This window comes from Thunnus albacares, chromosome 11, assembly GCF_914725855.1.
Source record: "Thunnus albacares chromosome 11, fThuAlb1.1, whole genome shotgun sequence".
Lineage (NCBI taxonomy): Eukaryota > Metazoa > Chordata > Actinopteri > Scombriformes > Scombridae > Thunnus > Thunnus albacares.
In genome coordinates this window covers 15,824,814-15,850,226 of record NC_058116.1, presented here as the reverse complement: position 1 = coordinate 15,850,226, position 25,413 = coordinate 15,824,814, and the positions used below count along the sequence as shown (strand labels likewise).

The window sequence follows — 25,413 nt, the reverse complement described above, 5'->3', positions numbered from 1 at the left end:
GCCAACTGCAGTACTGCAACAAAAAAATCCTCTGCAGCATTTTCCCCATAGACCCTCATTATAAAATAGACAACTTTACTCTTGGTATAATACATTTTTAAACGTTTTGTATGTGTAAAGCTTTTTCCATAGCCTTGAATAATTATTTTATGTGCATGACATCATACCGTTGTAAAATGAATGGGCTGAGTGCAGGTGGGACCAGGGATAAAAGCACTAATTTGAATGTGCAGTGTTGCACAACACAGGAGCAAACAGAGAGGCAAGAAAACTCTCATTCAAATGAATGGGCGCCATCTTGAGTCCGCTATCCAGTCTTGTTAATACTTTTTGGATTACAATGAAGGTCTATGACGGAAGAATAAGCTATCAGGCTTTGGCCACACAGACAGTACATGTTAGTAGGATTAAATTTCATAGAAATGGCTGATTATCGCACACTGCAGTCTACTGTGCACACTCACACATACATGCATTATAGACACACACAGACTGAGTTCTCTTTTGCTCTCGTTCACACACTCTGGTGTCCCCTGAGGTTTTCCCCAGTCCTGTGGAGCCAGCTGGCTCTGTGCTGACCTCTGCCCACTGGGGCTCATTGGAAAGTGATAGGTCAAAACGTAGATGAAGTGCAATCACCGCCTCTGATAATGGGGGATGTGTCCCCTGGGAAGGCTTTAAGGGCTTCACACAAACCTTGGAAGTGACTGGGTCTTACATTCAGCCAGTCAAACTACTGTTTTCTCATTTGGTGGTCACTTTACTGCTTTCTGAGGCATTATCATGTCCTTGGCTTCATACAGGCACGAACGGATCAATACTCGTAAAACCCTCATAATAGAGAGCTGTCCCGATGATGATCTGGTAAACCTGGAGTTCTTAGATGAGGTAAGATTTAATGTGTTTATCTCATTGTGCATTGATCGGCCCTAGGTACAATGTTCTTGATATAATGCAGGGTTTTTTTTTCTTTTCTGCAGGAGAGAATAATCAGCCATCTCCAGAAGAGGTATGATGAGCTGCAGGTGTACACTTATGTTGGTGACATCCTCATTGCTCTCAATCCTTTCCAAAACCTCAGCATCTACTCTCCCCAGGTTGGTTATGGACCAGTCACACAATGTTCCCAGCAGTTTCTCAATCACATGGATATGATGAATGATTGCTCGTAAATGCGGGCACTGGTCCCACCTGAGTGGGTGAACATACCATACTCTATGTGTCCTGCTTGTTATTTGGTAGTGACTGCACACACAGCCTATGAAGATGTATGATCAAAGATATTTTATTAACATTGATAAGAGCAAGAGCTTCATTAGGCTTGTTCTCTCTCTTTTAAATATGAAAAAATGGTGAAAATTGGATTAAAAAAAAGACACTAACAAGACAAAAATCTTGGATGAAATCAGATTTTAAAATACCACTTGCACCATAAACCATGCTGTAATTGATCAATTTCTGTTCTTTTAATACATATTTTAAGCAATTCTGGTGCATAGTCAGCAATTTCCTCCAATTTTTTCCTTCACTTTCAGTTACTGAAAGTGTATTGTGAGCTGTCCTCATCACAAGAGGACCTCATTTGTATCATCTTTAAACTGCGATGAACGTTATCTTCTTGTAGCAGGGAACACAACAAGTCTTGGGTGTGTGGGAGCATAAAGTCTGGTGAAAATTAGTTTAAACTGACCTGCTCTTTAAATAAATCAAGGTATTTTTCTGCATGTGTCTTCTCTTAGTTTTCTAAGCTGTACCACGGTGTGAAGCGAGCTGACAACCCTCCACACATCTTTGCTGCTGCTGATGCAGCTTACCAAGGCATGGTGACTTTCTGCAAAGACCAGGTATTCTACAGAACACCCTTTGATTGTAAAATTATTGTAAAAATAAGATAAAAACACAGAATAATCTTGTGTATGATTTAGAAGAATCCTTTCTTGATGTTTTCCTTTTGTTTCAGTGTATCATCATCAGTGGAGAGAGCGGTGCTGGGAAAACAGAGAGTGCCCATTTGATTGTTCAACATCTTACCTTCTTGGGAAAGGTATAGTAGCTGTGTGGTCGTAGGCCCAGTTCCAGTGTCCCCTCCCAACAGTTGTTGTTGAATTAAAAATATTTGGAAGTCACCATCATGTCATCACAGGACAAACAAGTACACATACATACAGTATGTTGGTTCGCTTCTGTTTTATTTTCCTTTTTTTCCTGATTTGCAATTCCATGGTCATTGCTGTTTTGGTGTCACAACGCGAGCATGCATCGCGAGTTATGCCGTTAAGCAAGAAAGTCTGCAAGAAGTTGATTTAGAGAAAGCACTTGTCAGAGTCTGTGAGAGAGTAAAGGGGGACATTGCAACTGGGCCATCCTCTTACACTGATAAACAGTAAATAAGAAAGAAAATAAGAAATATGTTATTGCTCTCAGGCCAACAATCGGACACTGCGTGAGAAGATCTTGCAGGTGAACCCCCTTGTAGAGGCCTTCGGAAACGCCTGCACAGCTATCAATGACAACTCCAGCCGCTTCGGAAAGTACCTAGAGATGAAGTTCACACCCACAGGAGCCGTCATCGGGGCCAAGATATCAGAGTACCTGTTGGAGAAGTCGAGGGTCATCAAACAGGCTATGTACGTGCCTCTCACACTCGGTCTCATTGGAGTTGTTTTTGTTATATTTCTGATGACTTTGTTTTCTTTCAGGGGAGAGAAAAACTTCCACATATTTTATTACATATATGCTGGACTCTACCACCAAGATAAGCTGAAGACTTACAGGTTACCGGATGGGACACCTCCAAGGTCAGTGCTGCAGTTTGGCCTTGACGTGTTCATACAGTAGAAATCCTGCCATTTTTCATTTCCCATCACGGAAACTGACAGTGACAATCAATAATATGCATCTGCAGGTACATCGACAGTCAGCACTGCAAAGTAATGCAAGACATCGTCTCCAGCAAAATGTACAAGGAGCAGTTTGATGCAATTCAGGAGTGCTTCCGAAACATCGGCTTTACTGAAGAGGTACTTTTATACTCAGATGAATACACATAATTTTGGTTACAGATCTGTTGAGTGCTATGTTATTTGTATCTGCTTCTCCTTTTCATTTCAGGAAGTCAACTCTGTTTACAGAATTCTCTCAGCCATCTTGAACACTGGCAATATTGAATTTACTGCTATCACATCCCAACACCAGACCGATAAGAGTGAAGTGCCGAATTCAGAGGCCTTAGAGAACGGTGAGATATATTTGGCACCGTGTGTTGTTATACTCTGCGATACTCTTGTTGAAGCCATAGAAACATGTAGGTTTACTGTAATGGTCTCCCTGAAGAGAGAAGATTTGGTTATGTGATTTAGATGAGATTAAAAAAGGAATCTTTTTTATGTTTAATTCTTCCTTGTGTGATTTAAGGACTTCACTCTGTAGTAAAATACCTTCCTTGTCTGCAGATATTTTCTGGGTGGATGATTTTGAAAAGACCTGAGTTGTGTTTTAAGAAGGGAACCTTTTTTTGTGGCAGATTTTAGCTGTAGAGTGTCGGAGAGGGGAAGACAAATGTGTTCACAAATCATCTCTTATGTTGTGAAATTATTTGTTATTGTTGTTTCACTATGGCAACTATATATTAGATGTCTTATGAGTCTTTATGTACATGACAAAAAGTTAATTAAACAATCATATCTTGTTACCAAGAAAAAAGGGGAAAAACAAAATATTCCTGTAAGAAAATGAAACCATAAGACATCCAAAAGCACAGAACTCCCTGTCATTTACATAAAAAATGTAAAGAAGCAAAGACAGCCGCATTAAAATGTTGTTGGGGCTTATTTTTATGCTAATGATAATGGCAGACGAGCTCTTGATTATCAAACTATCTCATCTCTCCTCTCAGCTGCGTCTCTCCTCAGCATCGGCCCTGAGGAGCTCCAGGAGGCGCTGACCTCCCAGTGTGTGGTCACTAGGGGCGAGACCATCATCCGCACCAACACTGTGGACAAAGCCGTTGATGTCCGAGATGCCATGTCCAAGGCGTTGTATGGACGCCTGTTCAGCTGGATAGTCAACCGCATCAACTCTCTGCTGCAACCTGACATGAATATCTGGTGAGTGTGTGCTGGTGATGAACATCTGAACGGACGTCCACAGTTGCTCTCTCGTGTCTCTGGTGATCACGTAGAGTTTCTGCAAAGCTCTGATGACCTTTATGGAAGTCTGTAGAGGTAAATGCAAACATGCAGAGGAGAATATCAATGGGCGAGCACAAGACAAGCAAAAAAAAAAAAAGTTTTAATAAATTTTTGATACAGAGTTGCGTGCAGAGAAAATAATGTTCAGATGATTAAAAAGACTTCAGAGAGACTGCAAAGAGGCTGTTCATTGATCCAAAAGAATTCCTTCATAAATATGAGCGTCGACTGTCAAGGAGTCATCTCTCAGAGATGTATAAAAGCCAGAATCCTGTCTGCATTCCAGTCATCTTTTTGGTTTCCTTAATGCCATTAATAACCTGGTAGCACTGGCTAAAGGTGACCTCTACATACAGTGGGAAAGGACTGATCATGAAAGTAGCAGCTCCAAGCACTGAATATAAAATACAGGATGTTAAATCTTCATTCTGTATTGTAGAAATATGTATTGTTTGTGCACATATTGAAAATGACTTAAGGGTAAATCAATGCAGAGTGAAATAAAGTAATTTACGAAGCTCTGACATTGTGAAAGCTGATGTTTATGATTTCTCACCAGACTAGGCCGTCCAGACCAGACTCTGTATTTGGGTTGAACTTGCGTTATCATTAATTTTTTATCAATTAATATGGCTGCTGGGATTTGCTTGTTCCGTTACACAGAAGAATAAGTTTGTTTGTCCCCTTTTCCTCCTTTGAAGTGCTGCAGAGAGCGGCATGAATGTGGGAATCCTGGACATCTTTGGATTTGAAAACTTCAAGAAGAACTCTTTTGAACAATTGTGCATCAACATTGCAAATGAGCAGATCCAATTTTACTTCAACCAGCACATATTTGCCCTTGAACAGGTGAGTTGAAGATTATGGATGTTAATAGTACGTCTGTGATAAATGCATTTTGCTTAAGATGCAAATGTACTATGCTTGGAATGAAAGCATCCACCAAACAACACTCCTCAGCAATGAAGTATATTGAGCCTTTAAATACTGTTATGCAAATCAGTCATTTTAATATTATTTGTGTGTTTACGCATCTATCAGGGCAGGGATGCTCTCAACACAAGCATTTTGTTTGTTGCCGGGGTTGTGATTTGTAAAGAATTGTTGTGCGCCACCAAATTAGTCTCTTAATTGATTTAATGAAGTTGTTTACGCTGAAGTGCGAGAAGTCTTTATTTTCCTTGATGGATATGAATAGACCTTAATCAAAAAGCATTTTACCATAATGCCTTTAGTCTGTTTTAACTTTGCAACAGTCCTTCTAAAAGCAATTACAAGGCAACAGGTGACTATTTTATTCATACAGCACATTTCTTTACATGCAAACTCAAACTACTTTACACTGAAATGCATACAGCAACACATGCACATTAGAATACACTAAACAAAAGACAAACAGTATAATTAATTCAGGGAACAGTCTCTGCTTATTCACTTACAGTTTCCAGCACTCTCCAGGACCAGAACCGTTATTGGAATCTACATTTATACATTGATTACAGTAGTGATCATTAATAATAAGGCCTTAAACCCTCGGAAGAGTTTCGCGTCTACAAAGATTTACCAGCTGCCCCTGATGTAGGGCTGGTGTTTTTTTATTTGGTGTGGATGTCTTGCTGTACACAGAGACTGATTATTCTGAGTTAATGACTTAAACATGAGGACGGTTTAGATCCATTGGTTCCACTTTATTAGTAAAATATATATTTAAAACAACTTTTTGATCTGAAATTAAATAGATGCAATAATATGATATGACTCTGGGTTATTTGCTAATTGAAATAAATTATGAATAAGTAAGTGGCTCTATTTGTTAGTTCAGAGCTGTTTTATGCATTCAGTAAAATACTCTATTATGCTGTAAACTTCAGCCATAGACACATACACAGTCGGCTGCAGCTGTTTGGTTTTGTTGATTAGAAACTTATTTTTCCCCTCACACATGCACAAAATCATATTTAGCCCAGATTGTTTAATTGGGTCATTTAGAGAAAATCATGAACTAGATTGTTCTACATTCACTCATTAGATGGAATATCAGAGTGAGGGAGTGGATGCCAGCCTGGTGGAGTACGAGGACAACAGGCCCATCCTGGACATGTTCCTCCACAAGCCCATGGGTCTGCTGTCCCTGCTGGATGAGGAGAGCCGCTTCCCTCAGGCCACTGAGCAGACCTTAGTGGGTAAGACTGCAGCCACACCTGCAACATGCTCAGACATCAAACAAACACAAATCAGGAAGGTATGAGGTTGAGTGTAGCTGCAGCTTTTCACACAGTTTATACAGTTTTTACTGCACTGCACCACATGAAGCCTCTTTTTTGTGTCTTTGATTTGTTCTTTCTTTTTCATTTCTTGTTTGCAGATAAGTTTGAGGACAATTTGCGCTGCAAGTATTTCTGGATACCTAAACGTGTGGAGCTTTGTTTTGGAATTCAGCATTATGCAGGAAAGGTATCAAAGTCTGTGCATCACTTCAGTTTCAATATAATTCATTTTTATCATTTATTGATTTTCTGCAACTATATGTTTATATCATGTTATGCTTTTACAAAGTTCTGTTGTTTAAATTAATGATTTTAAGATAATTGTAATTAAAAACCAAAATGATTAGGTATTAAGTGTGTGAAGCAATATTTTTGATATTATGTATCAAGAAATCATCAGTTTTATCATTTTTATATGTGACTTTGACCATCTACCACATCATGATATACATCGATATCAGAAATATATTCTTCCTAATACGATGATATTAATTTCAGTCACATTTCCCAGCCACACACAAGAGTTAACAATAAATCAGATTGACCCCTTAAATTTGTGAGCGTAATATTCAGACTGTTCTTCTATCCTATTCTATCCTACTCGACAGGTGATGTACAATGTGAATGGATTTTTGGAGAAAAACAGAGACACTCTTCCTGCAGACATCGTTGTGGTGCTGAGAACATCAGAGAACAAACTTTTGCAGCAGCTGTTTTCCAGCCCTTTAACTAAAACAGGTACGCTGTGATACAGACCTCAATGACAAATACACATACTGTAGCAATGTAGAACATCTCAGCCACTGACACTTAACAGGAACATTATCTACCGCTAACCACAATGGGAATCAAAATGGAAACTTTTCTTTGAGACAAACTATTGTTAACAATAGCAGGGTTCTGACTGTATTACTGTGTGAATTGTGCTGGTGTCTACTGCTTCCATAAATGTTCAGGTAAGTGGGTTTCTTAAAGACGCGGCTCCCAGGCATCTCCTGGTCCCTCTTCATTTCAAGCCTCTATGTGCCGTGCTCGGATAAATCTGCAGTCTCCATTATCTCTTGAGAGGCTCAGCTCTCTGCACGGCGCTCTGTTTTTATTTTCACTAAGCTGTCCCTCTTGGTTTCCCACTGCTGAATGCTATCTACAGATTGTGGGTGCAGTGGGATATTTTTATGATAAGGTTTCTAAATACCCAGGGGATGAAGAAACCATATTTAGAGAACACAAAGGCAACTCTTCCCACCTCTTTTCTGTTGGTTAAATGAAGGTAGTAATGTGCTCGTCATTAGCCGTGGCTGAGGCCTCCTGGTCACTTGACTTAGCTGAAATGCTAATAGATGTGTTAAATTATCAGATTCCCACTCCCTACTTTTTTTCAGCTAAGCCACATAATGTGATTCACTTCCTTTTTAGGGAGCTGTAAATGCCTGCTTTCACTCCCAGTGGCATTAAAGGAGCTTCAATTCACAAAAGACACCTTAGTTGAGACTCCAGTAGGAATCTGTGTGATGTGTCTGTAAACTTCAATTGCAGGTTGTGCACAAGGGAGCCTTCAGCCACTTCCTTTCTGCAATTAATGGCTTCAGAGGAGTACACTCTATAAAAACAAATTCAGCAAACACTTAATTTCAGCGCACAAAGGCACTGAATGCAAACGAAGATATGCTGTAATGTTTACTGCCGCTGCCATTGTGTCAATTAGGTCTAAAAGCTTCTTTATTTCATTTTGTGCTACTGCACGTTTGCCCGCCATTCAAAGTGGTGGATCAAGTCAGTGTTATAATTTATCGCAGAAATGAACAGTTTGAACAGTAGTTTTAGTGCACGCCTTTTTTTTCCATGTTCATTTAAAGGAAGTGTGTCTGCAATACGCTCGCAGTCAACTCTGTTATTTTTTGGGAGTTGGAGGTCCAATTTTCTCATTGCAGTTTGTGAAACTGCAGATCATCTCATTAGATAAAAGCTATGAAACGCTCGGCTCCGTCTTATCGTCCTGGAAAAGATGGAGCGCCGTTTTAAGGGAGATACAGTATAGCATAAGAAAATTATAAATCTATTCTTCAGGGTAAAATTTGTGGGGGGATTTAATTTGCATTTTACTCCACATTTTAGATTCACTGTTATCTGTGAAATTACCATTATCTGGAGGGATCTGATGGAAATCTGTTATACCAGGGTGGTTTCACACTCTGGGTCGACTCCTCGCAGTGTCACCACTAGGGGACACCCTCGTAGACCTGCAGTTCTGACTGATTGTGATGGAAATAATGGATCTTGGATGTCAAGACACACACATACACACACATACACAAACACAAGCACTGTATATTAATGTTTCTGCATCAGTACACATATCAAACAGCACTATCACTGAAATAATTCCTCTAAATCAGATGAATTGCCTGCACTTTTTGATCACTTTTTTTTTAAAACACAGTCCAAATAAATGTAATATTTCAGGAAACTTTCATTCCTTTCTCATGCCAGACTGAGAATGTGATGGTCTGACTATTGATGCAGTTCATGTTTGGAGAGCAGTAGGAAACTAGCATGGCCCCAGAAAGTAAAAAGCTCCCAGGCGGTGAATAGAGAGGCCACTTGAGCCCTGCAGAATGTGGGTCCTTGAGGCTTGGACATGTGGTGGTGTTTTGTCAGAGGAAATGGGATGTATTTGCATGGACAAATTCCTCAGAGCTAGGGCCTTTCCCAGATCAGGGGGATCACAGTGTTTGAATTGGCTGGGCTCAGTTGGGCCTACCAGGGCCTGGGCAGCCTGCGGTCACAGTGTGTGTGTGTGTGTGTGTGTGTGTGTGTGTGTGTGTGTGTGTGTGTGTGTGTGTGTGTGTGTGTGTGTGCGCGTGTGTTGCCTCAGGGCTGCCTGGCTCTGCTGCTTGTAGCACAGCACATCTGCACACACACACTGCACCTCAAGACTTCCAGCTCTTTGTTAGAGCACAATGCAAATGGAGGATGTGCAGAGTGATGTGAAATTTACAGATACTTGAGTACAAAGAAATATATTTCCTTCATTTGTACTCCTTATTGATTTTCACTGTCGATCTTTGCCAGGATTTTAACACTTCATAATGTATGTTTTATATGTGTGTGTGTCGGTGGTGGTGGTGGTGGTGGTGGTGGGGGGGGGGGGGCAACTGGTGTTTTATTAGGAATCAAGCCAGCTGAGAATTTGAATTATTCATGTGATTAAACTTAAACACTGTCAAAATGTATGTAGAGCTGTAGATGTTATGTACAGTCTGTACAGAGGGGTAAAAATTTTACACCAAGCACACAGTATTTCCTCTGATTTTAGCAAGCAGACTTTTGGTGGTGATTTCTTTTGTGCTGTTCTTCTAAGAGTTACTGTGTTTTTTTGTTTTAAAAAAACCCCATAAAAAAGCAGAAAAACAAAACTTGAATCAGTCTCATTAAGGTGCAAAACTGATGGTTGTGAATTGGTGACTTTTGGGGAATTTGTGGGTTTACTGTCCAGACAATTTCTGCCACATATTTCCATCTTCAGCAGAGTCTTGTTCATATTTGCAGCTACAATTGTGAGGTGTGAGGTAACAAAACAATCTTATACTTGCAATTCTAGTTTTCATAATATTCTCCTCTGAGATATTAGAGGTTACAAGTTCAAGTCCGTTATGTTTGTCGCACAATTTACATATTGGTTTTACATCTTCACATGAAGCCACGGTTGCATCTCTCCCATGCTTGGCATCTCCCTCTGTCTCTTTTCATGTTAGGAGATCCTCCTGTGCAGAAATGACAGGCTTCAACCAGCGATATGACACATTTGGCTCTTTGTTCTCTCCCAGTAGAAACCCTTTTTCATCCCAGTGGGCAGATACCACAGTCTTTCACTAGACTTCAACACTCTGCCGCTACCTAGAGAGACACTCACCAAGTAATTCATAAGAGTGGGGACAAATCAGACCCTAGTAACTATCGTGCATCTGTGTCAGCAGTTGTCTGGGTAAATTATTTTGTAGTATTCTAAATAAAAGAATACTAGATATCCTTGAACACCCCATCTTCAGTAAAAATCAAATTGGCTTCCTCCCAAAGCATCGCACCACCGACTATGTATATACCCTTCACACTTTAATTAACAAACATGTACACCAAACAAAAAATTATAAGATATTCACTTGCTTTATTGATTTCAAGAAAGCTTTCGACTCTATTTGACATGAAGAGCTCTATTACAGACTTCTACATTGTGGGTAAAATGTGTGATCTGGTTAAATCAGTGTATTTGGAAAATAGGTGTGCTGTTAAAACTGGAGACAAACAAACTGAATTCTTCACCCAGAGAACAGGAATTCGTCAGGGTTGCGATTTAAGTTATTTAATGTGTGTATACATGAACTTACTGTTTATTTGGATCAATGTGCTGTCCCTGGCCTCTCCCTCCTATATAGAGAAGTGAAGTCTCTGTTTTATGCTGATGACCTTGGTCTACTGTCTCCTACTGAACTACTGCTGAAGGACTACAGCAGCAGCTGGACATAGTAGAAAAGTACTGTAAGAACTGGGCCCTGGCAGTAAATATGAAGACAACTAATGTCAAGATATTTCAAAAGCGCTCCAGATGTCAGGAGAAAAAATACCAGTTTACCATAAATAATCATATCATTGAACATAGAATGAGTTATACCTACCTTGATGTAACCATAGCAACATCAGGGAGTTTCAACATGGCGGTGAATGCACTAAAAGGTTTGAAGAGCTCTAAATGCAATTATTATTCAAAATCTTATAATTTCCAAATTCCAATTAAAATCTGGCTCAAAATATTTGATAGTGTCATCCTGCCCATTGTGCTGTATGGTACTGACGTATGGGGTCCACTCAGTCATCATAGATATACCCGTCGGGACAAACAGATACATTTTACACATAGCCTACACAGAAAAACACCAACAAATGCAAGTAGAGCAGAATTAAGAAGATACCCGCTGATAATTAAAATTCAAAAGAGAGCACTCACATTTTTTAATCACCTTAAATCCAGCCCCCCTAGACACCCTCCATTCCAAAGCCCTCCAAACCCAAGAGCTGAACCCCGAAATGAGTCCCCTATGTCAGTTGGTGCTGAGACTAACTGCCTCCTCTCAGACACACTCTGACCAGTCTCACATCATCACTGTTTCCAAACACCAAGAGTATACCAAACTATAGCGCAATGTAAAGAAACCAATCTGGAACATTGGAAAGAAGAAACTAAAAGCCAAAGTAGATTAGAGTGTAATCTTGCCCTAACAAGAGATTATGAATTAGCAGAATATCTCTCTGTACTGTCAGAGATAGAAAGCAGAGACAGATCCTAACCAAGTACAGGCTCAGTGAACACAAACTGGCAATCGAAAAAGGACGACACAAAAAAATCATAGCAACCAAAAGAAAACAGAATGTGGTCACTGTTCAGCAGATGAGGCTGAGGCAGAGATGCACTTCCTCTTACAATGTAAAACTTTCAATCAAATAAGGAATATTTACTTTAACAAGTTCAACTCTGTAATTTCAGATTTTAAAGAGTTTAATGACCCCTCAAAATGAAAAATAATCCTAGGAGAAGGAGACAGGGCACATCTCGCTGCCCAATATGTATCAACATGCCACAACCTGAGGGATACACACACACACACACACACACGTATATCAATCTTAATGTTGTGTTAATGTTCATATTATTACAATATTTTACTGTCCAGATATTTGGACAAATTGTATTTTGATGTTTTGGCAACATTGTTCTTGAAACTTTCATGCCATTAGAGCCCATTGAATTGTATCGAATTAATACTTTTGTTCAATTTCTCCCCTAATCGCGGTATTGGGGAACGTTTTGAGTCAGCAGTAGGAATTTGACGGTCTTGCACATCAATAGCGAGGAGCAGGCTCTCCTAAGTCACATGGTACAACATCCTTTGATAAATGCAACACTGTGTTGTGTCACTAAAAGCCAATTACACCATGCTTTTTATGATTGATCTGCTCTGACAGTAGTGGATGGCATTTAAATCAACAGCCCCCGGAGCCATCTCTAGGCATAAACGGTGGTGGTTATGGAGGGTGGGGAGGGTGGCAGGGGGTTATGGGTGCTTTAATCTCATTTGCTTGGTTGCTGAGTTGAGTTTCTAGATCACATGTTTTCAAAAAGAGAGCGGGAGAGCGACGGAGATATCCAGCAAGCCTCTGCTCACTCAGCTCGGAAAGGCTGCTCTCTCTTACAACTTTGATTGTCCCCCGTGTAGACAGCTCGATCCACAGCTTCTGAAGTACAAGGCGCACACTGGCACTCATAAAAGCGTGTAGGGAGGTGTCATATTGAACGCAGGATTGCTTTTTAATCCCAAGCACATTGACTATTCTTGTCAATAGAACCCCAATACAACTGCCAGCTTGAGCTTTTTTTTTCCCTACAGGATTCTTGCTGGGCTTAATTTTCAAAGTGAACGCACAGATGCCAAGGAAGCCTTTTTTTTCTCTTTCTACCCCCCACCCCCTTCCCTCTTTCCCCCACACTCTCTGTGTTTGTCCTGGAAGTCCATGCCAAGAGCAACATGCGTGAAGCAGAAACGATCAGTGGGACGCTCCTCCACCGCCTGTTTCTCAAGACTGAATGACCTGATGGGAAATATTCCCCTCACCTGCTCTCCTCTTAGCCTTTTAATTATTACATCTCTATATGAAAACTCTACTTTTTTATTTTGATTTTATGACAGTTTGAGAGCCCTGACAAAAATAAGAACTGCTCCTAGCTGTAATTTAAAACACATGTGGCCTTTTTTCTTCAACCGAGTCTACTGTCAAAGAACAAATCTTCCCTTTTCTTGCTCGTCTCTGTGTTTGAATAATTATTATCCACATCATTAGACAAGTTCCCCACTGTATCTAAATTAGAAGGTCTTCTTTCAGGCCGGACATCACAGGTGTTCCCTTGGTTTCATGTCTCAAGAGGCGGAAATCTTTGAGGATACTGACTATTAACCCATGCTCTAATCATCTAGTCAGGAGGGGATATGAAACCCGCCAGAAGAATGAATTAATACGACCCGCCAAGGAATACATGAAGAAAGCAGTGAGTGTCCATTTGCAAGGCTTAGGTACAACTGTCACAGTTTCTCTCATCGCAGCGCAGCCCCTTCATCTCCCCTTGATGGTGTCATGGAAGTGAGAGGCGTGAAAGCACAGTGACACTCCACGAGCCCGTTCCACTCGCAGCCGCTAATTCATCATGACAAATGTGCTCAGATGATCTGGCCCAGCAGCACTAATGGGGAGAGGAGAGAGCGCACTTCATTTGCACAAGACCCACTCCAATTAATCCATCCAGCTTTACTCTGGGCTAATTGGAGCGGGGCCCTCCCTGCCTGTGTGCTGGTAATATACCCGACACAGTTTAACAGCTCCTGTTCTCAAAGATCATACTTTTTTTTTTTTGTGTGTAGATTGTGCCGAAGGGGCGTTTGAGGTTGTAAAATCTGTCCCCCTGATCCTAAACACAAGGCCCTCTCAAAAACATGTGTTTATAATGAGCAATTCTCATATTTCCATGGTATAATAATCCTTTCTTCTATTTTCAGGTTCAAATTTACAATAAACAGATATAAAAGTGCATATTTCAATGTGGCATCTTGAGTTTTTTGTTTGCCAAATGCAAAATTTATTAATAGCAGAATGAATGAGTAGATAAATAAATAAAAATTAGCAGATAACTGTCAAATGTTAAAAGCAGCACCATCGCTAGCTTAAAAGACTGTTTGAGTCCTTTTGAAGTGCTCTCACATCATGTGTTTTGGGTTGTTTTGACTATAACTGTGTGTGTGTGTGTGTGTGTGTGTGTGTGTGTGTGTGTGTGTGTGTGTGTGTGTGTGTGTGTTTATGCACATATATATGTGTGTTTGTCGTATGAGACAATCCTTTGGCTCACTACAAAACCTTTGGCACATGTAGGACATTCTTTGTCTAAAGTTAGCAGTGGCCTCACTGTTAATTAATCCATCATAAATTGATTTTGATCTCGCCAGTGTTTGAGTGATGTTTCTAACACACACTTGATAGCGCCGAGTCCTCAGAGAAAAGCAAGCCCCTTGTCATACCGTGTCCTTAACAACTGACGTGAGTCTTGAAATTGTATTGCAGAAGCCGACTCCATATTTGCATTTTAGAAGTTCGCCCGTGTGCGGTAGAAAATCTAGAACAATTGTTGGCCTGTCACTTCAGCTTTATCTTAAAAAACTTACAAAGGTTTTCCTCCTCGCCGTACACGGCTGCTTGGGTAATGCAGCCTCCTGTGTCTGCAGACGTATTTTTCTAAAGGTGTGTGTGGCACATCTGTGCAGCTATTGTTTATTCATGGAGTAAACCCTTTGAAATGTGTTAAGATACTTCCCACTCATTATAAAAATCCTGCCACCCATGGATTAGGACTTTGATGTCACCAATCCTGCTTCAAAGGCTTCTTTCACTGCTATTAATCACAGTTTAGCCTCTGAAGATATAGCCAGAGAAAACATTTGGACATCTTGTGCAGAAACTTTGAAATGTTCAGACTGTCTTGCATATGCTATGTTCATATCCTTTCCGCTGTGTGTGGGGCTGTTGGACTGCTGTGCACGCAGCTGCACTCCTGAGTCCATGGGATTCAGCTCAGTTTTAGGCTCCTTCTGAACTGTCTTTTGTGTTGTGCTGCAGTATGAACACTACCATGAGTGTAGTTGTTCACTTTGTCTTCCTTTTTATCTTGCTTGTTGAAAAGAATAAAACATCCAAAGTGTTTGTTTGATTGTTCCCCCTTAATAAGGATTCCTTCCCTTTATTTCATACAGCAGTTCAAACATTTTCTAAGATTTAAAAAAGCTCTTATGACTGCAGATTTCACCAAAATTAAATTTTCTTGTTATGAATGTCTTATGGTTTGGTTTTGTTTTGAACAGGAAATCTGGCAACGTCCAGAGCCAGGGTTACTGCTGCCTCCAGATCTCTGCCTCCGCAGCTCGGCTCAGGACGAACCAAGGTGAGGCTCCTGTAGCACAAATCATCACATCTGAGAGCATAATGCTTTTTATTTGTTGCTCACAGGCATCACACCATAAGAAAGCCAGTAAAAACCTGTGCTGTGAAGCATAGCCACATTAATTGACTACCCTGTTATAGTTGCTCTCTTGCTTGTGGTGATGCAGCATCGCCATCTGGCATTTGGTGTCGACGGCATAAAAGTAGCTTTTCAGACTTTCTAACTGTTTTCTGTTAATGAGAACTTAAGTATCGTAAAGATTTAAGTTTCTTTTTCATAGGTTTCTACAAATTCACAGAATCCGCTTAAATAACTGCATCAACAAGCTGAGGCCATGATAGTTTTATGAGCTTAATATTTCACAATGATTATTGATGTAGCAGCTCTCAAAGGAAGAAAAAGTTTGAATCCAATATTGTCTATTAATCATGTTCATACTGAGGTTCTTCATGTAGAGTTTGTTTGAATGTCTTTTTTTGGCGTCACTAACACAACACATAGCAGCATCAAAAAACCCCAAAAGGTTTCTTCTTAGCAGGAGCTTTCAAACTTTCCCCCTTTTGGACACAGTCTGTTTTACTTTATTTAAGGGGAAGCATTTGGTAAAATCATAATGTTTGTAAGATATAATTTCTTATGAAACGGAAACTATCTCTGTCCTTTATTTTTACCAGGCTGCACATTTTGTCTTGGTTTGTTTAAAAAAAAAAAAAAAAATAAAGAAACCACATGATGATTTACATTGGAAAGCCCCTTAAAAGTGAATTTCAGCTTCTTTACTACTTGTCTATCCACTTCTCTCTTCCTTCCTCTCTTCCATGTGCTGTACTCAAAGTCTCCCAAATACCTATTGAAGGTAAGGCTCCTGTTGCAGATAACAAAAGTTTCTAAATCTGAATATATTTTTGAATCGTAGATCAGCTCCAAATTGCGAGCAGTCTTTGAAAGCACATAATTTGCTGAAATCAAATGAACATCATTGTAATTCAGAATTGAAACTTTAACTATGTTTCTCTAACTTTGAATCATATGCAGCTTCTAACATCAATCACAGTCTGGCTTTGGAAAATGCAAATCATTTCTTTTGAACTGTTTCTCACGCAGCCACAATTCTGCGATATTAATGTAAACAAATGCACTGTGATGTATCTTTTTAGATTATAGAAATACAGGCTAACATTAGGGGGAAAAAAATAACATTGAAAAAAACAGTTCAACTTTGTTGAACTTCCCCTACTCAGTTAGTTATTCTTGAACAAGAAAGGACAACTCAGTGGGATTGATGTAATATGTATGCCGTCATCTTTTCAATCAAAGTGGGGGAAAGTTGACAGAAACCGACACTTACAAAAAGTTGCCAGTACAACCAGATTAAAGTGACGGTTGTTGTAATAGCGCAAGTGAGTTTGAGATAACTGTTTGTACTTCTGTGTGATCAGAACAGAAAATTCTCAAGGCGTTCGATTACTCCCTTCATGTACCTCAGAGAACGTACCTTTCTTTCTCTGTTCTAGGATGAAATAAAGTATTAAGATATGCACTTTGCTACGTAGACTTACCATAAAATATCTATTGCATCATTAATTTTGATGAAGCCATGAACTGAGAAAGCCATTAGAAAGCTTATATTGTGTCCTCGTTAATCCGTCGACGGGATGACTGTCTGCTTGGTGACGGCTAGTCTCATTACTCAGAATGCTCTGCAATTTTCCCGTGCCCCACAGCAGTGCAGTTATTCTCTAGATTGTTAGCTTTAAGTGTTTATGGGGCTATGTTATACAGACAGCTCAGTTAGTACAGCTGTGTATTCCCAACTGTCCCATTTAGAGGAAGGAGACCTGCTGTAATAATGCCTTTATCTCTACAGAGCTCAATGAGGACGTCAGGTTGCAAATGAACGGCACCTAATTTGAATCTGCTTCTGGCCTTGTTTATCATTGCATGGTGTTCATTGTCAATATTTGTGTTCAGGTGGACACCATGGAGATGATGCGTCACCCAGAAGAAACCACCAACATGAGAAGACAGACTGTGGCCTCCTATTTCCGTGTAGGTTTCTTCCTCTTTCACTCTTCTCAACAGTCTCACAACAACCAACAGAACATCATAATTTTACTCTTCTATTAAATTTTAAACGTTTTTCAGAAATAACTACAAAGGAGAAGAAGAACTCTGCTAATGTCAACAAATGTTTTTGGAAAGTAAGACTGTTGAATTGTTTGTCTCTAGTTCTAGTTTAATGGATATAAATGTTCATACATTTTTACTTGCCTCTAATAATGACACTGATGGCTACATTTCAAGTTTGACAGAGCACCTCATGATCTTCATCACGTATTTCCAAGCTGAAAACTGTCTTGATTGTAGTTCATAATTGTACCATTTCAACAACATCTAGAATATACAGCAGTGCACAACCCAATAGAAAGAACAAATTGAACTGTCTTAGTCATTCCCTGCAGAAATGTAAAATACAGTGACTGGATGCTTTACTGTTGTAGCTGGTATAATAGACTTACAGTAATAGCTCACATGGTAAATTCAGCATAATCTACATTTCTACATAAGTAATTTAATTAGTACATTAACACTACACTCACTTCTATGTTGCTCTGAGTTTCTCTTTTTAAGACAAATACTCTTTTCCCTCACTGATTATTTTTGGTTCTGCTTCTCTGCACTTTCTCAATATTTAATTCTCACGCTTTGTTTGCATAAATTCAACACCTCCTGCAGACGTTTCACAATTAAAGCATTTCAGGATAGGGATGGGATTATTCTTCCTTATAGCTGCTGGAGGGCTTTTAATGTGAAACACACAAAGGAAGTGATGAAATTTCAATTAAGAAATAAAGGGCTGCCTCAAATAAAAACCCTAATGAAATAAAAGGTTATGTCTTCAGTTGAAGTAATCAGAATTTACAGTGATTTCATCATTATCAGTAAATTATTTAAAGCTGCACTAATCTTTATGTTTAAAGAGTACTGCACTGATTGTAAAATTGTCGGACCCATGATGGACAGTTTGTTGTTTTAACTGAAGCAGTAAAACCAGAGATATCATGTTTTTTATTCCATGAATTCTTCTTGTTGGTCTACATTACCCACAATGCTACTCGACTTTAGTCAACTGTACAGATTCAGTTGTGTTATACAGTTAAATTACTACGTGTAATTTGACTATGGGGTCTTAGCAACGGACCCACAGTATAATTATCACACGATTCTGCAGTTCAGCTCTACAGAGTATTTCAGCATCTTCCCACTCACTGTTTTGTTTTTCCAGTCTCCTTGCTGTCATAGTTTTGTCTTCAGCCACAGCAAACAGCTGTTTTCAGATAAACCTGCTGTATATTACCTCCGCAGCACCAAACGAGAGACAGACAAAGCTGAGGAGCCAGATATTTGCCATCAAGAGTTGGTCAAATACAAGAAAAAGGAGCTAAGTGGCCAGCAACACCACTCCAAATGAATGATAATGTTGCTCTGTTTCTGCTGGATGTGTGAATAGGCAAATGTTTGCCATAAAAGCTTTAAAACATAGTAGATGTTGTGTTTACAGGTTGTTTGGCTGCCCCTAAATGCATAAAGATCAATGAATGCAGATTCAAGCAAAAGGATATTTTAAACATTACCTCAAATTATTGCAAAAATACCACAAAGAATGGAACTAACTTTACTGCAATTAATAAAAATCCTCTGCACATTCGACTATTTGTTTTTGATATATGAGAATAAAAACAATCTGCCAGATTCTGTTGGGACTGATTAATACTGTCAGTTACTATTCAGCTTGTTATCAAACACATCTATGTCTGGAAAAAGTTGGACGCTCTTTGAAGACAATCATCATAACTGAACTGATGATATGAATTCACATAACTGCTCTGTGGTTTTCTTGTGTTGCCCCTGCCCACTGTTTGTTGTCTTATTATGTGTCTGCAGTACTCTCTGATGGACTTACTGTCCAAGATGGTGGTGGGTCAGCCGCACTTTGTGCGCTGCATCAAACCTAATGATGACAGGCAGGCTCTGCGATTCAGCAAGGATAGGGTGATGGTGCAGCTGCGCTACACGGGGATACTGGAGACAGTGAACATCCGCCGGCAAGGCTACTCCCACCGCATCCTGTTTGAAGAATTTGTCAACAGGTAAGAATTGTGTCGAAACAAGCAGCACCTCCACTCTGCAGCACGCGCACGTTCTGAGCGCTGACACTACCCCAGAGATAGTGCAGAACAAGTGAGCCATGCTCTGCATCACACAAAACACGGGTTCTTTAATTAGATAGGGGTACAAGTTGAGCAGAGCAAGAGGCTGACTAATTGGTAGTCATTAGTGATAGTGCAAGACTAAATCCTACAGCTCTTTTAACTGGGTGGATACTCCAGTGTGGAAAATATGGATAAAATTCAAACAGGGAGGAACTGTGATTATAAGGGGTGATGCATTTTAATGGATTTCTTTTTACTATTCATGAAGAGTTTGTTCTTAAACTCGGTGACCTGGAAAAGCTCAAATGTAGTTTCCTTGTCCCATTGGTATTGCATTAGAACACAATTAAAACAAAATTTCATCATTAGGGGGGCTTTACATAAGTTGTGTTGTTTTTGTTTTTAAAAATGTGGGACAGGATTTAATCACTGTTAATAAGTGCTACACACTTCTGTTCAAATGTCCAACCCCAAATTTAAAGTATATATCAGCTCTTATATATATGTACATAGAGTCTTTGGGAAAACGGAAGGAAACTTATGTTTGATCAGTTTTCCTTTGAAAAATATTCTAGCCACCTCTAATGTGGAGACTTTAAGATGATATAAAGTTTAATTAACTCAGGCTTGTAGGGAAAAAAAAAACTCAGTGGAGATGGTTGGTTAGTCTCACTGCTTTAGGGAAGCTTTAAAAAATTGTGCTTAATTTTTTTACCAAATGGTTTTTCTTTGCATGTCCTAGTTTTATGGCTCAGTGTTTCAAGAGTGATTATTAGAAGATCATCAATCACCTCAACTGATGATTTTACTGTTCTCTCTGTAACACCTGTGCATGAAGTGTGTTTGTGTGTGAGATTGAGAGAGTATTACCACTTCAGACTATATTTAAACCCCGCTATTGAATCCATATCATCCTACCTGAGCCAGGCAGAAGTCGTACAGACAGATCCGAATGGCTAAACTGCACCTTTAGTGAAAACTGATTTAAATTTGTGCTCTCATATCAAAGGCTCGTCTGATGTTGCCAAGCAGTGCTTTGTATTTACCATCAAAGAAATAACAGGTATCAACAGGAATTAGAATGAAAGCCTGTAGACTGAGGCGGGGAGGGGAGGGGAGTTCAAAGAAGTTTTTCTTCTTGTTGTTGTTCTTCTTTTTGACCAACGCCAGAACACAAGAGATGAACTAGTAGTTTAGAAGCCTTGATGTCCCTGAGCAAACAGTTAGAGCCACTTTGTCCTATGCTGGTATTTTGTAAACTACAACAATAGGATCAGTGGATGGCCCCAGTCAAACATGCAGTAGAGCTGATGCACACTGATAGGACCAGGCTGATGGGCATCTACTGTGGCCACTGAAATTAGAGACGATCATCCATTCAAAAGAGCTTCAACAATGGGCCTCTGTTGAAGACTCATGTCTCAGTCAAGCTCATTTTTCTGGTCAGAGTAGGCAGGCGCTTTTCCAACTGTGGGGCCTCTAATGATGTTTCTGGCAGAAAAAGGTATTAAGATTTCTGGTCTCTCCTCTCGAACAGGGTTGGCTTAAATTACTTTAAAATGTTGCCAGTTGCTGACGAGGAGCTACATGCTTGTAATTAGTTACATAATCCGCTGGGCTACCAAAATTGAGGAATCTAATTAGGATACTTGTAGATTATCTTTGGATTATTCACTCTTTCAGTAAGCCTAAATCTCACAGTTAACATTATATAAACATAAAACTAGACAAAAGTAGTAGTCGTAGTAGTAGTAGTAGAGTTTGGGAAATAAGCCTTTACGCTTTCTTGCGTAGATGTGAATATTGATTACAGCTCTCCCGCCTCAAGTTTTGTATGGATTAAATTAATGAGCTATAACATGTTGATTATTGAGTTTTAGAGGTGCTGATAGGTGAATATTGTTACCTTTGGACAGAGCCAGGCTAGCTGTTTCCTCCCGTTTGCTAAGCTAACCATCTCCTTGTCTCAGCTTCATATTTACCATGCAGAAATAAATGCTATCAATCATCTCATCTAAGGGAAGTGAATGAAGCTAACTATTCCCTTTAAATTAAAAAAAAAAGAATTTTACTGGCAACATGCAGTTATCCATCATCAATACTGATGTCTTGCTCCTCTCTCTCCACAATTTGGTGCAATTTTCTCTCAACTTTTTTGGTAGCTACTTTATGTTTTTGTGTTTTATGGTTTACTTTTAACACCAGAAATGAAAATGGTAAAAAAAAGAACAAACATTCAAAAACTAATCACGTATTCCTTAAACTGTGACCAGTTAACCTTTTTTTTCCAAATCTAATCTTTGATGATTAGGTTATTACATGATCTGACATATTATCAGCTACAACTCACCTCTGTTGCTACAGCTACATTAAATCAAATTACTAATTATTTCCTGCTTTGTCTCCTCATCTTGTAGATATTACTACCTTGCGTTTCGGGCTCACCAGATGCCCGAGACCAGCAAAGAAAATGCTGTTGCCATACTGGAGCGAGCTAAACTAGAAGGCTGGGTGCTGGGAAAGACAAAGGTAATGTGATTATTGCATGAAAAAACAGAACAATTAATACATTTGTGTTTGTATTACACAGTTACCTGTGCTCAAGTACCAAAAACAACATCTTTGGCTGCCCACCTTGACTGAGATACTCCTAACCTGCTCTGAACGTACTGACAGGTTTTTCTGCGTTACTACCATGTGGAGCAGCTGAACCTGCTGTTGAGGGAGGTGATAGCTCGGGTGGTGGTGATGCAAGCTTACACGAAAGGCTGGCTGGGGGCCCGGCGTTACCGAAAAGAGAAGGAGAAGAGAAAGCACGGGGCCATCATCATCCAGTCAGGTACTGATTTTAATTCATCCGTAAACAGAGGAAAGAAATTATTCAAACTTAAGAATTCTGATGTATTCTTTTATCACCTAATGATGAAACAGGTGCGAATACGTTATGAATGTGACCGCTGGTTTCTTAATGACCTCTGGTCTATTATGCACCGCTGAATCTTCATAAAAGAGATGAGTTTGATAACCACAGCTTGACCTATGAGGGTTAAGAGCAATGCTTCAGAGCAGACAATAAGACTTCAGAGAGTTCAAAGGGATCCATCCCTCTGCCACCTGGTTTAGCAGTGTTTTGAAGTGGGATCTTGTGTAGTATGTGCCGTCTATTTTGTTTCACAGAGGTAGGTCAGCAATCTCTTACCCACACACACACACACACACACACACACACACACACACACTGTCTCTTTCTCTTTCTGCAGCCTGGAGGGGCTACATTGCACGGCAGAACCTCAAGCAAATAAAAAAGGAGCGGGAAGTGGCCGCCGTCCGCATACAGTCAGGTAAAGAAATGCTTATGTTTTTCTCTGAAGTTCTTCATACACTCAAGTGCAGACCTCTGGAATTTCTCGTGAAGCTGTGTGTCCGGTGGAAATTCACGCCACTTTTTTCATACATTTTGAAAAGGAAAAAGGATGAAGGCCTGAAAACCTTACATCTTTGTGAAACACCTTTTTGATCTCAATGAGTGGCCTACGAAACAGTAATAATTAATTAATAATGCATAGAGAAAAGCTTTTGAAAGTTTGGGCAGCATTTGGTCCCCATGTTTCAGAAGAACAGTGCATACTGAGATCCTTTTTTCCTTTCATCTCTTTCCCAGTAAAGGCAAGAGAGGGGCTTATCCCTTCTGTTTCCTCACGACTTCCTCTCTCAAATTCCTGGCCTATTACACAGCTCTCACATACCAGAAACAAGATGCCTTTTTATACTGTCAACCTTTTCATCTGAAATGTAAATTAATTCTTACTCAGTGTGCCTTGACGAAGATCAAAGTGGGCACATTAACCTTCCTGGGTACCCCCCCCCCCTCCTTGGAGCCTCTCACTGGAGGACAAGGGAGGGTGCCAAAAGGGGCAGGAGAGAGGAGGGCAGGGGGAGGAGATTTGGCATTGTTTCCCCTGGCTCTCCTAAGGGCTGCCCTCATCTGGCACATGGAGCATCTCAGTCGCCTGCACACCTTGTGTAAATGTCCTCCATTAAAACCCTTGTAAATAACGCTGCAGAATGGATAAACAGGGTTCTTGTGTGAGGAAAGCCTCTCTGATGCCGCTGTCTTTCTCTTTAGAAAAGTGTGTTTGTGTGTGGCCGCTGGGGTTCAGGGGGGGAGAACCTGAACCTGACATAAGTGGGGCCTCAGCCCCCCGGCGGAGCACTCCAGCACATTCACATTGTGTGTTCTCTGCAGCTTATAGCCTTTGAGGTGGGCTGCATTTGCATTCTGAAAATAAACAGATGCCTTTCAAATGTATGAGCCTGGTGGCTTCTCAGATCTCAGCGGGGCCTGGGGGACATGCTCACCATCGATCAGATTAGACCATGCAAAATAGAACCATGGCTCAACAATGTACTTGAGCTTTCTTTTCCTGTGCATATAATTTTACAAGAAAAACACAAAGCCCTTTGACGGAGTAAGTCAGCAGGCTCCGTTTACCATCCATCTGAGCCCAGTATGTCTCAGTAATCACACATTGTTTTCCCTTTGCTCCACTACGCTCCTTAAGAGGAAGCTAAACATATTTTACTTCCTGCCAGCAATTGCTGTGTTTTCAATACGAGGCTGTTTTAGTGCTTCAATAAATTGTTGTAAACTGTGTTAATTGGAGCAATTACATTTGATATCTGCCTCACTGGACATGTATGTTTTTTGGATGGATGGCAGAATGAAAATGGTTTTCTGAGTGTTTGAGTACATATCTGACATTCATATCTTGTGCAGTTTACAGGGGCCATCGGGTGCGTCGGGACCATGGACCCCAGGGGCACAGATGTCACCCTGAGGCTGGAGGAAAGACCACCAAGGAGGAGCACATGGGGTGAGCCTTGACATCCCATATCCTTGAGGATCTGTTCTCATTGGAAGAATATTTTTCAGCAGTTAAATTTTTGTTTTTTCTTGATTGTTTCTACTTACGGCACAGACAATAGGCTTCAAATATGACTGAAATGAGTCTGCCATTAGAGACGGCTTATTGAGCATGAGGGCTCACATACCTGTCAATCATCCTCAGCCCTGTCAGTTTGGCTCCTTTTTCCCCTCTAATGCACTGTTGTTTGAACCAGAAGAAAAAGCTCCTCCCTGCGCACCTCCTCTTTCAGTTTTATAAACGTAATAAATATCTTTCCAGCAAGATAGCACACTTGTCTGACCACAAATGGGGTTGGGCGCTGCACTGGTCTCCAGATGTATGAGCTGAAGACTTTGTGTTTATTCAGCATATGGGCAGGCCAGTCATTAAGAAAGTATGTGCTAAGCAGGAGAGCGGCCACTGACTAAACAGCAGCACACGTGGTGTTGATGGCGGCTTTTTAGCTCTGTTTAGCTTCTCTCTGCACACAAACTCAAAATGATACCTGGTTATCTGTTTATACAAATTCCCAAATGTTAGGTTTGGGATTATGTACTAAAAAATATAAAAGGAAAAGTATTCCTCAGTGATTTTGGTTGTGATGAGGTTTTGTATGTGGAGCTGAAAAAGAATCCAAAATGTTTACGACGAATGCCATATGTGCGTGTAAAATCCCATTTCTTTTCAATTCACATCTTAAACCAATTCATTATCATGTTCAGATCCAGGGTGACTTTTGGTCAACGTTGTGCATCTCTCTCCAGACTCAGACTCCAAAATATTAGATTTACACATCTAAAA

General features: G+C 40.1%; 1 protein-coding gene across 4 annotated transcripts in view; it reads left to right on the top strand.

Annotated features, from left to right (window-relative positions):
* myo3b (myosin IIIB) overlaps nt 1-25,413 on the top strand; it is a 67,477-nt gene that overhangs the window by 23,190 nt on the left and 18,874 nt on the right. For 2 of the 4 annotated variants that reach the window (XM_044366839.1, XM_044366838.1), the window contains 21 exons: nt 804-888; nt 981-1,097; nt 1,740-1,844; nt 1,961-2,044; nt 2,425-2,627; nt 2,700-2,798; nt 2,906-3,020; nt 3,112-3,238; nt 3,896-4,106; nt 4,892-5,039; nt 6,220-6,373; nt 6,556-6,644; nt 7,066-7,195; nt 15,412-15,491; nt 16,327-16,347; nt 17,463-17,540; nt 19,437-19,642; nt 22,123-22,234; nt 22,382-22,544; nt 22,966-23,046; nt 24,483-24,579. In XM_044366839.1, the coding sequence (XP_044222774.1) occupies nt 804-888; nt 981-1,097; nt 1,740-1,844; nt 1,961-2,044; nt 2,425-2,627; nt 2,700-2,798; nt 2,906-3,020; nt 3,112-3,238; nt 3,896-4,106; nt 4,892-5,039; nt 6,220-6,373; nt 6,556-6,644; nt 7,066-7,195; nt 15,412-15,491; nt 16,327-16,347; nt 17,463-17,540; nt 19,437-19,642; nt 22,123-22,234; nt 22,382-22,544; nt 22,966-23,046; nt 24,483-24,579 (2,505 nt within the window). The remainder of the gene's footprint in view (nt 1-803; nt 889-980; nt 1,098-1,739; nt 1,845-1,960; nt 2,045-2,424; nt 2,628-2,699; nt 2,799-2,905; nt 3,021-3,111; nt 3,239-3,895; nt 4,107-4,891; nt 5,040-6,219; nt 6,374-6,555; nt 6,645-7,065; nt 7,196-15,411; nt 15,492-16,326; nt 16,348-17,462; nt 17,541-19,436; nt 19,643-22,122; nt 22,235-22,381; nt 22,545-22,965; nt 23,047-24,482; nt 24,580-25,413) is intronic. The other 2 variants (XM_044366842.1, XM_044366841.1) reach the window with 1 other exon arrangement.